Source organism: Lethenteron reissneri, chromosome 63 (genome assembly GCF_015708825.2).
Source record: "Lethenteron reissneri isolate LAM-NWPU_2019-01 chromosome 63, ASM1570882v1, whole genome shotgun sequence".
Taxonomy (NCBI): Eukaryota; Metazoa; Chordata; class Hyperoartia; order Petromyzontiformes; family Petromyzontidae; genus Lethenteron; species Lethenteron reissneri.
Window position 1 is genome coordinate 6,116,451 of NC_083841.1, and position 12,541 is coordinate 6,128,991.

A 12,541-nucleotide genomic window follows, 5' to 3' on the forward strand; every position below is an offset into this window, starting at 1 on the left:
CTCTCAGACTCGCTGACACACTCACATCATGCACACTCACTTGCTCACTCTCAGACTCACTGACGCACTCACATCATGCACATTCACTCACTCACTCTCACTGACACTCTAACATCATGCACATGCTCGCTCACTCTCAGACTCACTGACACACTCACATCATGCACACTCACTCACTCTCAGACTCGCTGACACACTCACATCATGCACACTCACTCACTCTCAGACTCACTGACACACACATCATGCACACTCACTCACTCTCAGACTCACTCACACTCACATCATGCACACTCACTCATTCACTCTCAGACTCACTGACACACTCACATCATGCACACTCACTCACTCACTCTCAGACTCGCTGACACACTCACATCATGCACACTGACTCACTCTCAGACTCACTGACACACTCACATCATGCACACTCACTCTCAGACTCACTGACACACTCACATCATGCACACTCACTCACTCGCTCTCAGACTCACTGACACACTCACATCATGCACACTCACTCACTCACTCTCAGACTCGCTGACACACTCACATCATGCACACTCACTCACTCTCAGACTCACTGACACACTCACATCATGCACACTCACTCACTCGCTCTCAGACTCACTGACACACTCACACTCACATCATGCACACTCACTCACTCAGACTCACTGACACACACACATCATGCACACTCACTCACTCTCAGACTCACTCACACTCACATCATGCACACTCACTCGCTCACTCTCAGACTCGCTGACACACTCACATCATGCACACTCACTCGCTCACTCTCAGACTCACTGACACACTCACATCATGCACACTCACTCACTCTCAGACTCACTGACACACTCACATCATGCACACTCACTCACTCACACTCAGACTCACTGACACACTCACATCATGCACACTCACTCACTCTCAGACTCGCTGACACACTCACATCATGCACACTCACTCGCTCACTCTCAGACTCACTGACACACTCACATCATGCACATGCTCGCTCACTCTCAGACTCACCGACACACTTTCTCACACGACTGGCACTCACACTCTGCAGAACAGGCGGAAACCAAACCGTATAAGCGCCATGCGAAAGGCGCCCGAGTCTGGATTCTAACCCAGACTGTTGTAGCTCTTGAGGCGCGAGTGTAACGCCGTTGGTACCGCCCGTACCTCTGGCGCCGCGTCGGTGTGACGCGGTTAGCGCTACGAACCTGGCGGACTCGAGTTCGATTCCCGCTCACGGCCAACACCGGCGACGATTATCCAAACCGGTCCTGGGCCTCCCCTAGGTCGACTCAGCCTCAAATGAGTACCTGGTGCTGTGTGTAAACATCGCCACTGGGGGAGACAAAGGGAGGGTGGGTGGGTGGACGCGATGCTCGGCTACCCACCCCCACCCCCTCGTTCAAGTTCAAGTTTCATGTATTAGGTGTAGCCTTGTGAGCCATTCGGCTCTTGAATCGGGTGCAACCGCAACAAACGAAAAACAAAAACACGAACAAAAAACATCTTAAAGTGACTATGTGACTGAGTGCAAACAGAAAATCCAAGAAAAGACAGCAAAATATTGCAGAAAAAACACCGTACACAAAAAAGTGCAAAAATCCTCGTGCGCCGTTCCAGCCTTCACCGGTGCTGTTACTCTCTTAACAGCACTTGCCCCCACAGGTCCGCGGAGGCTACGCCGGGGGGAGCTTTGCCTTCATCTTTGTCCCGCGTGCCCGCCCCTCGCAGGCAGCGAGTACGAGTGGAGGCACAGGCCGCCCCCAAGGGGCGTCAGCAACCCCGAGGACTACGCGCTGTGCCAGAGGTGAGCCCCAGCGGCAACGCTTCCATCACCCCCCCCACGCTTCACTCCCCGCCAGAGGTCGCAAACGGATTTTGATTCCTTACCCGTACCCGGCCGCACCAGGGTCGCAAACGGGTATCCGTACCCGTACCCGGCCGTACCCGTACCCTACCCGTACCCGGCCGGGTACGGGTAGTGTACGGGTATCGGGTACCCGATTGCGACCTCTGGGATGAAGCCATGTTGCAGGCGCGGGTAGGTTGATTCTAGGAACTTGAATTGTGAGAAGAGACAAGACGTTGGGAAATGAGTGACAAACGGTGACTCACCAGTGACTCACGGCCTACCCGTACCCGGCCGCACCAGGGTCGCAAACGGGTACCCGTACCAGGCCGGGTACGGGTAGCCGGGTATCGGGTAGGGTACGGGTATCGGGTACCCGGTTATGACCTCTGCTCCCCGCCCAACCGATTTGTCCTCCCTCTGCCTCCCGCCGACGCCGCAGGTGATAGCGGAGCTCGCACAATCGTGTGCGAGTTTCTGACGATCGGGGAGGTTGGTGTGGGGGATTTGTTTAACACGTAGCAGCAGGCTTTCGCGACCAATATTATTCATAATAAAGGTTTTTGGGTGAGATCGCGTTATTTGTAAATGTGTCTGAAAATCCTGGCTCCGCCATTGCCAGGGAGGTTTGTCACGTGAACAACGCGCCAATTAGTTACTGCTGGATCGGGGGCGGGGGGGTTTCGTGATGCCCGATCGCTCTTTCGCCCATCGCGATTTTTTAAAAACAAAATTACGATAAACAGCAACGATATTGATTAAAGTCAAAATTAAAGAATATAAATTACGTGTCAAATTCAAATATGCTGACGGCTGCCAACGGCCGGCTGACACTCTCGCGGCTATGACATCACGGCACCCATCTTGCATGGCGGTTGCCTTCCTGGCAGCCGATTGGCCGCTGGTGCGGCCAGAGTGATGACATCATACCCCGGCAACCGTTGCCACGCCCCTAGACTCTTGCGACTTTGTATATTTGCGTGAATTGTCTTCACATTCTGTCTTACGGCCTTCTGGAGCCGTGTACAATTGCAGCCGGTCCGATTTTACGAGCACTTCCTGTCCTCGAAGCACTGGGCGGTACGGTGAACTTCTTTTGCACCGTACGTAGCCAACCGTGCCAATCTGGGGAAGGACAACAAACTAAATACAAATATCAGTCCTAAAAACATGAGTTTTCACCCGAGATTTAAAAGTTTGGAAGTGTGAGGCTACAGAACACGATTGCTATGATTGTTATTATCATTAAGTGCGGCTTTTGTTTAAAATCCGTAGTTTTGGAACGCTTTGACGTCATCTGCCGGACCGAGCCGCCCCTTTACCCCGCAGCTCAGACGCTGAGAGCTACTCGCAGAACTTCTCAGCTTCTCGGCTTGATGGGCTTTTACTCGTAGAGCGCCAAAAGCAACTCCCGGAGATTCCTCTTTCGATTTAAAGCTTCTTTCGTGACTGAGTTCGTTCTTTGTCGGCCGTCGTCGCGATCGCGACCGTCCTTGCCTCTCCATGTCGTCATCGCTACACCCCCCCCCCCCCCCCCAGGTTCCTGGAGCTGGGCTGGTGCACGCTGGGGCCCCAGTGCGACTGCGCGCATTCGGAGGCCGAGCTGGGCGAGTGGAGGCGGCGGCACGCCATCCGTGCCGGCGCGCGCGGCGATGGTGGCGCCGGCGGCGGCGGCGAGATGCCGTGCGGGGGGCAGGAGGCGGCGCTCGGATACTCGGAGAGCCTCATCGAGCGCTGGATGACGGCGCCCAATCCCGAGGCGGTGGTGAGTGGGCCGTCGTCGTCATTGTGGTCGCCATTAATGTCGTCGTTGTTGTTATCGACGTCATCGTCGTCATCGTTGTCGCCATTATTGTCGTCATCGTAGTTGTCGTTGTTGTCGTCGTCGTCGTCATCGTCGTCGTCGTCATCGTTGTCGCCGTCATCGTTGTCGCCGTCATCGTTGTCGCCATTATTGTCATCATCGTCGTTGTTGTCGTCATCGTCATTGTTGTTATCGACGTCATCGTCGTCGTCATCGTTGTCGCCATTATTGTCGTCATCGTCGTTGTTATCGTCGTCATCGTCGTCGTCGTCGTCATCGTTGTCGTCATTGTTGTTGTTGTCGTCGTAGTCATTGTTGTTGTCATTGTTGTTGTTGTCGTCGTCGTCATCGTTGTCGTCATTGTTGTTGTTGTCGTCGTCGTCATTGTTGTTGTCATTGTTGTCGTCATTGTTGTTGTTGTCGTCGTAGTCATCGTTGTCGTCATTGTTGTTGTTGTCGTCGTCGTCATCGTTGTCGTCATTGTTGTTGTTGTCGTCGTTGTCATCGTTGTCGTCATTGTTGTTGTTGTCGTCGTCGTCATTGTTGTCGTCATTGTTGTCGTCATTGTTGTTGTTGTCGTCGTTGTCATCGTTGTCGTCATTGTTGTTGTTGTCGTCGTCGTCATTGTCGTAGTCATTGTTGTTGTCATTGTTGTTGTTGTCGTCGTAGTCATCGTTGTCGTCATTGTTGTTGTTGTCGTCGTCGTCATCGTTGTCGTCATTGTTGTTGTTGTCGTCGTTGTCATCGTTGTCGTCATTGTTGTTGTTGTCGTCGTCGTCATTGTTGTCGTCATTGTTGTCGTCATTGTTGTTGTTGTCGTCGTCGTCATTGTTGTCGTCATTATTGTTGTTGTCGTCATCGTCATTGTTGTCGTCATTGTTGTTGTTGTCGTCGTCGTCATTGTTGTCGTCATTGTTGTTGTTGTCGTCGTCGTCATTGTTGTCGTCATTGTTGTTGTTGTCGTCGTCGTCATTGTTGTCGTCATTGTTGTTGTTGTCGTCGTCGTCATTGTTGTCGTCATTGTTGTTGTTGTCGTCGTCGTCATTGTTGTCGTCATTGTTGTTGTTGTCGTCGTCGTCATTGTTGTCGTCATTGTTGTTGTTGTCGTCGTCGTCATTGTTGTCGTCATTGTTGTTGTTGTCGTCGTCGTCATTGTTGTCGTCATTGTTGTTGTTGTCGTCGTCGTCATTGTTGTCGTCATTGTTGTTGTTGTCGTCGTCGTCATTGTTGTCGTCATTGTTGTTGTTGTCGTCGTCGTCATTGTTGTCGCCATTATTGTCATCATTGTCATCATCGTCGTTGTTGTCGTCGTCGTCGTTATCATCGGTAACTCCCTCGCCTGGTATGCAGGAAGCCGTGGGTTCGATCCCGACCCTGACGACCCCTGCTGTACATCTGGAGTTTGCGTGTCTCTCTCCCCGCGGTTGCGTGCGTACGTGTGTCTGTGTGTGGGTGCTCCTTTACAGCACTTGCCCCAACAGTCTGTTTGGGCTCTACGGGGGATCTTTGTCTTTGTGTGTGTGAACATTCCTCGAATTCGATTCACGCAATAACCGTGGCGAATATCTGAACGGGTCCCGGGGGGCCCTCCCCTAGGTCGACTCGGCATCAAATGAGTACCTGGTGCGGTGTGTTGGGGCGGGAAGGGGGAGTCACAAGGCGGTCGGGTCGGTGTGGTGCTGGCCGCCCAACCCCTCGTGGGTGTACTTAACTTGGAGCTTTCGTGACTGCAGGAATTACTCTGTGGTTCTTTCGGTAAAGTCACGTGTAAAGAGAATAATAAATTAAATACTAGCATACGACGTTTCGATTGCAACACAAGCAATCATCATCAGGTATAAATGAAATAGAAACACAAATCTAGTACACTTAGAAATGTGATACAACCGAGAGTCGGATAACATAACAGTCAATACCCTACCTGGTTGATTACGTTCTTCCCGAGAATGCTAAATTTGAGAGAGAGATACAACACAGAACCAGAGACATATAGACAGACATATAAGCAGAGACAGATATCACAGAGATACATTGAGAGAGAGACGTACATAGGCACACAGAGAATAACAGTCAACACCCTACCTGGTTGATTACGTTCTTCCTGAGAATGCAAAATTTGAGAGAGAGATAAAACACAGAACCAGAGACATATAGACAGACATATAAGCAGAGACAGATATCACAGAGATACATAGAGAGAGAGAGAGACGTACATAGGCACACAGAGGCGTGGTTTCTCTCTGTGCCTTGTGGTGAACATTCAAACAAATATGTTCTGATGATATATGCATTGTCTGTGAAACCGATTGGCATACACCAGAGACATCCTTCTTTATGGCCTTGTCTCACCTCTGTCTGTGTGTGTGCCACGGCATTCCGGCGAAGGCTGCGCGAGGTGGTGAGGGCGCATGGGTGAATCTGTCTCCTCTGCGTGTGTGTGCGTTCCCAGCTGAGCGAGTTTGTGGACGGGGTGGACGTGAGCCACTCGCAGGACCTGACGCTTGCTGTGAGCAGCAAGAGATTCAGCGCCACCTGGGAGTTCGCGCTCGCGTGCAAGGTAGTGGGGGGGGGGCACGTCCTACACCGCCGTCGCCGCCCTCGGGATCATTCCGCTGCTGGAACGCCGCCTCCGTTCTCTTGTCACCCACCCCTAACACTCCACGTCATCTTCTTGGTTCTTTCGGTAAAGTCGCGTAGAAGGGAAATAATAAAATAATAAAAATAAAACATGATGAAATACAATTCTCACGACGTTTCGGCCACAACGCAAGCAGCCGTCCTCAGATGAAGAACAGGTCTGTCGGAAAGACAGTGTCCATTCAAACACTGTCTTAGTCTTATTATGTTCATTCAGACGCTGTCTTTTCGACAGACCTGTTCTTCACCTGAGGACAGCTGCTTGCGTTGTGGCCGAAACGTCGTGACAATTGTATTTTATTATGTTTTATTTTTATTATTTTATTATTTCCCTTCTACGCTCATCTACTTCTGCGTCCTCTCTTTCTCTGTCCTCCCTCTTCCCTGTGCCCAATCGCCGTTTTTGTTATCAGCAGCGGCAGCAGCGTCATCGTTATCGCTGTTATCATCATCAACATCGCCGTCGTCATTATCGCCGTTATTGATATCATCGTCAGCACCCTCGTCATCGTCGTTATCGCTGTTATCATCATCAACATCGCCGTTATCGTTATCATCGTCATCGTCGTCGTCGTCATCGCTGTCTCCGTGTCCCTCTCCAGCCGCCGCGCTCCCTGCAGCGCGTGGTGCTGCTCTACGACTCGCACCGCCCGCACTTCCACGTCGCCTCCGTGGTGCCGCGCGACGACTCCGGCTCAGACGCCGCCCCCCCGGGCGACTCTGGCCGCCCTCCGACCCCGTGCGGCGGCGGCGACGACGCCGACTCGTCCGCCGCCCTCCACCGGCCCCCCAGCGGCCCCTCCGAGGCCTCGCAGGGCCCGGGGCGGCGACCGGACAGGGCGGCCGACGGCGTCGCGTCCGGAGCGGCGGGAGGCAGGCAGGAGTGGGCGGCGGGCGACGGCGATGACGGAGGAGGAGGAGGAGCGAGGGGAGCGTACCGCGTGAGCGTGGAGTTCTCCACGGATGTGTACGGCACGTTCCGCCAGACGGTGGTGTTCGACTTTGGCTGCTGGCCCGTGCTGGCGCGCAGCCTCACTGTGCACACGGCCGACACGCTGGGTGAGCAGCCGCGGGTTCTTTCATTTGATGAGTTTTTGTGTTTTCGGTTACCACGTGTGTCCCCCCCCCCACCACCACCACCCCGTGACATCCCCGTGTGTCGCTGTGTGTGCCCCCTTGCATCCCTCACGAATTTCCGTACGCACCCATGTGTCACTCATCTCCCCACTCCTCATCTCCCCGCTCATCTCCCCGCCCCTCATCTCCCCACTCATTTCTCCACTCATTTCTCCACTCATTTCTCCACTCATCTCCCCACTCATCTCCCCACTCCTCATCTCCCCACTCCTCATCTCCCCACTCATTTCCCCGCCCCTCATCTCCCCACTCATCTCCCACTCATCTCCCACTCATCTCCCCACTCATCTCCCCACCCCTCATCTCCCCGCCCCTTATCTCCCCACTCCTCATCTCCCCCCCCCCCCCAACTCCCACAGTGCCGAGCGCCGAGGAAGACCTGCAGCTGCTGTCGTGCGACTGGTGGGACGCCGGCAACCCGTCGGTGACCATCGTGGAGTTCGGCGTGCCCGTCGGGGTGCCCGCCGCGTTGATCCCCGCCGCGGGCTCCGCCGAGGAGGAGGGCGGCGTGCCGGGCCCCACCCAGCTGTACCGCGTGCCGGAGCTGCCGCTCGGCCTCTTCTCCAGCCCGGCGCTGCAGCGGCCGCTGCGCGCCGAGAACTACCGCCGGCGCTTCCACGACCTGCTCTACATCGAGGAGCTGGCGCAGTACAAGGAGATCAGCCGGTAGGGCGCGGATGCGTGGCACGTAGCGGCGGTGGTGGTGGTGGTGGGGGTCGGTGGTGGTGGGGGTCGGTGGTGGATGGAGGTGGTTTGGTCGGTGGTGGTAGCGGTGGCGGTGGTTTTAGTAGTGGTGGTGGTAGCGGCGGCGGCAGTGAAGGCGGCAATGGTGGAAGTGGCGGAGATGGCGGCGGTGGTGGCTGCGATGGCAGAGGTGGCAGCGGTGGTGGTGGTGGAGGCGGTGGTGGTGGTGGCAGCAGTGGTGGTGGAGGTGGCGGCGGTGGTGGTGGAGGCGGTGGAGGTGGTGGAGGTGTTGATGGTGGCGGCGGTGATGGTGGCGGCGGTGGTGATGGTGGAGGTGGTGGAGGTGTTGATGGTGGTGGAGGTGTTGATGGTGGTGAAGGTGGCGGTGGTGGTGGTGGTGGTGGAGGCGGCGGTGCTGGCACCTCGGGCTAGGCAGGGACTCGCGTTGTCACTTGTTGGTGGTGCTCGTGGCAAGGAGTTTGAGCCATCGCCACGCAAACTCCGCTCATCCTCGCGGCAGCAGCAGCACCACAGGCGGCAAACAAAGATGGCGGTCTCCGCATCATGGCGCGGCGCTTTCGGAGAAGCGCTTGTGCTGCCGTCTGAAATGCCGCTCTTCCTTCCGATATTGAGACTCACTGGAGCTACGTACTTTGAAATCATCATCTACATTGAAATCTCATTTCTTCTGAATTGCTTTTTTGTGCTTAGCGTGTGTGTGTGTGTGCGTGCGCTCGTACGCACAAGTTGGCGCAGTAGGAGGTACAGGTGGTGCATCGGCCAGTCATCTCGGTCAACCCGTGGCACCTGCTGGGTCTGTCCTGTGACCTCCTGCCAGCGGGCGTTTGACACTTCACGTGGCCTTAACGTGCACATAGCCTGGCACAAGTGCTGTAGTGACGTCACCGCCACCTAGTGGCGAATGGTGGTTGTAGTTGTACACGCGTGTGTGTGTTTGTGTGCGCGTTCACGTGTGTGTGTTTGTGTGTGTGTGCGTGTGTGTGTCTGCGTCTGTGACCAACTTCGATCTCGGGAGCTAAGCACGGCCGAACCTGGGCCGACCGTCATGCACAACAAGCCATTAGCACGCCATTAGAGCTGTGCACTTTTAAATAATCCAGAGTGACAAACTAATTTCTTTAGAACAGCTTTTGTGTTTAGTTTGTTGTCCTTCCCCCCGCACATCCGATTAGCGTGGTCGGCTAAGTGCGGTGCGAAAGAATTTCAACGTACACACACACACAGCACGGGTTGGCTACGTATGGTGTGAAAGAAGTTCAACATACACACACACACGTCCCCGGCAAGCGCGCACTTCTGTTGGCTGTGAACCGTGATCACCGCCATCGTCATCATCACGGTCCACGGGGCAGACAGACCCCGCTATTCGTTCGTTTCTGCTCCCCTTGGCCCCCCCCCCCCCCCCCCACACGATGCGCAGATCGAAATCCAATCGGCCCCTTCGCTGCGTCTTGCCGGTTAGAAACGTGCCCCGCGCCAACAGGCGGCACTTGTATCTGTGTCGCCGACGCAAAGGGCGGGCGGACGGACGGACGCGGCCGCCGTCGCAGGCGTGGCCGCACGACGGGGCTCAGCGCTCCCTCGCCGGCCGCGCGTGACGATCGAACGGGCCAATAGCCGCGACACCCTCCTGCCGCCCCCGTGTCCCCAGGTTCAACATCCGCGCCGACCTGCAGCTGGTGCGCAGCTACATGCTCACGGGCACCTCGGGCGGCGCCAAGTTTGCGCAGGGCGGCGAGCTCTTCGCCCGCTTCCGCCTGGGCCGCAGCCTGTCGGAGGACACGGCGCACGGCCGCCTGCTCACCACCAGCGTGGGCACCGTGCTCCTGAGGCCCGTGTCGGTGGCGCGGCCCGGCGCCGCCGGCGCCACCGCCGCCATCGCCACGGACACGACGGAGGACCACGACGCGGCCGCTCGGCGGCTGAGCGAGGACGGCTCGCTGGAGATTGAGGAGGTCGTCCGGCACCATCACCACCTGCAGCAGCAGCATCTGCTGCAGCTGCAGCAGCAGCAGCAGCAGCAGAGGCAGCAGATGAACGACAGGGGCTGGCTGGAGAAGGCGGCGGCGGTGCCGGCGATGGTGCCGGCGATGGTGGAGGATGAGGAGAGCAGGCGGGCGAGGCGCTTGGGGCTCAAGGTGTACCAGGCGATGATCGAGGAGAAGACCAAGGAATACGTGTTCCTGCGCATCTCGCGCCAGTGCTGCCAGGAGCTGGGGCTGCGCGCCGACCAGCAGATCAAGGTGGGAGCGGCGACGGTGGGCGGGGGGCTGAGCGAGAGAGAGATAGAGGGGGGGCGGGGGGGGGGCGGGGGGGGGGGGGGGCACGGGCACCCCCCCCCCCCCCCCAGAAGCTTCGATAATGCAGAGGCGGTGTCTGTCGGTGGGATTACCGCTGCACCGTTCACATTTAGTTCTTTTGAGCCGGTGGTGTGGATAAGGCTGAGAGCTTTTGTACATGCCATGTGCCGTTCCGGTCTGTTTGTTTGGGACTTTTGCATTCGTTTGTTTCGCGTCGATTTTGTCGAGCCCGGCTACCCGAGTTCGATTCACACTCACGGCCAACACCGGTGACGGTTATCTGAACCGGTCAGCCTCAAATGAGTACCTTGTGCAGTGTGTAAACATCGCCACTGGGGAGACAAAGGCGGCCGGGCGTGGTGTTGCCCACCCACCCCCTCGTGTGCCGTGCCGGCCTTCATAGGTGCTGCTCGCTAACAGCACTTGCCCCTACAGTCTGTTAAGGCTACACGGGGGATCTTTGTCTTCGCGGTCCCAACGTCGGAGGGCATAGGAGCGACGCTCACAACAATAAGCGGAGCGCCGGGCGGCTAAAACACAGCAAGTTGACATACTATGGGGTCACGGCCGGTGCATCTGCGAGTCATCTCAGTCGGTCGACCCATGGCACCTGCTGGGGTCTGTCCCGTGACCTCCGACGTGCACACAGCCTGGCACGAGCGCCGCGGTGACGGCCACTGAGCGGTGGTGAATGGCGGCCGCCGCTGTTGTAGTACGGAGTTAGACTGATGGCCTTAATCTAAGTTGTCTTGTGGTTGTTGTTGTTGGTTTGACTTGCATCCCACTGGGATTTTTGCACACAGCGTTGGTGTGCGGTGCTTTTCCTGCAATATTTTGCTGTCTTCTCTTGGATTTTCTGTTTGCATTTAGTCACATAGTCACTTTAAGATGTTTTCTTGTTCATGTTTTTTGTTTGTTGCGGTTGCACCCGATTCAAGAGCCGAATGGCTCACAGGGCTATCTCCAGATATATATAAAAGGCAAAGTTGTGATTATGTGTGTCTATTAGAAAAGTTTAGCGTACTTCCCGACATGCAACAAACTGGAAATTTGCCATGTGGGTATTTTCCAGACTGCACGGCAAGTGAGCTGTGACGTCACATCTGTCATGTGACCTGCTCACGTGGAAGCGTAACGCATTGTAGTGTAGCGGTCAGCGCGCCGCGCTACGAATCCGGCGACCCGAGTTCGATTCCCGCTCACGGACAACACCGGTGACGGTTATCTGAACCGGTCCTGGGCCTCTCCTAGGTCGACTCAACCTCAAACGAGTAACTCGTGCGGTGTGCGAACATCGCCGGGCGAAGCCGGGTAGTACAGCCAGTAGCTAATCAATTAAAACTGAAAACTGAAGCGAACTGAAAGCTGTCGTCCCGCTGTGTGCCCGCAGGTGGAGCTGCAGTTCCAGCTGAACCGGCTGCCGCTGTGCGAGATGCACTACGCCGTGGATCGCATCCCGGAGCCCGCTCTGCTCTTCCCCGTCGTCGCCACCCCGCCTGTCATCCCCTGGGGCCCACACAGGTCGCCACCCCCCCCCCCCCCCCTCTTTTAGATTTCTGCTCACCACCCCCGCCCCCGCCCCCCCCCTCCGAGCGCGTCGCGGTCACTGCCCCGCAGATCGACGCAACGACGCTGTCGCTCCGTCTCCGCAGTGGACGTGCCTGCTCCTCTGCTTGCTCCTACTCCACCTCCTCCTCCTCCCTCTCCTCCTCCACCCCCCCCCCTCCTCCACCTCCTCCTCCTCCTCCACCTCCTCCTCCCTCCCTCCCTCCCTCCCTCCTCCTCCACCTCCTCCTCCTCCACCACCACCACCTCCTCCTCCTCCTCCTCCTCCTCCTCCACCACCTCCTCCCTCTCCTCCTCCTCCTCCTCCACCACCTCCTCCCTCTCCTCCTCCCTCCCTCCCTCCTCCACCACCTCCTCCCTCTCCTCCTCCTCCTCCTCCTCCTCCTCCTCCTCCTCCTCCTCCTCCTCCTCCTCCTCCTCCTCCTCCACCACCACCTCCTCCCTCTCCTCCTCCCCCTCCCCTCCCCTCCCCTCCCCTCCCTCCCTCCCTCCCTCCCTCCTCCACCTCCTCCTCCT

The 12,541-nt window shown here is 56.7% G+C and overlaps 1 protein-coding gene across 1 annotated transcript in view; it reads left to right on the plus strand.

Annotated features, from left to right (window-relative positions):
• Window positions 1-12,541, plus strand: part of LOC133358826 (probable helicase with zinc finger domain) — a gene marked incomplete at its 3' end in the record, with an annotated part of 48,794 nt that overhangs the window by 11,987 nt on the left and 24,266 nt on the right. Inside the window, exons 4-10 of the mRNA XM_061577273.1 lie at window positions 1,759-1,834; window positions 3,416-3,641; window positions 6,130-6,237; window positions 6,920-7,376; window positions 7,814-8,120; window positions 9,811-10,402; window positions 11,850-11,980. Coding sequence (XP_061433257.1) covers window positions 1,759-1,834; window positions 3,416-3,641; window positions 6,130-6,237; window positions 6,920-7,376; window positions 7,814-8,120; window positions 9,811-10,402; window positions 11,850-11,980 — 1,897 coding nt within the window. The remainder of the gene's footprint in view (window positions 1-1,758; window positions 1,835-3,415; window positions 3,642-6,129; window positions 6,238-6,919; window positions 7,377-7,813; window positions 8,121-9,810; window positions 10,403-11,849; window positions 11,981-12,541) is intronic.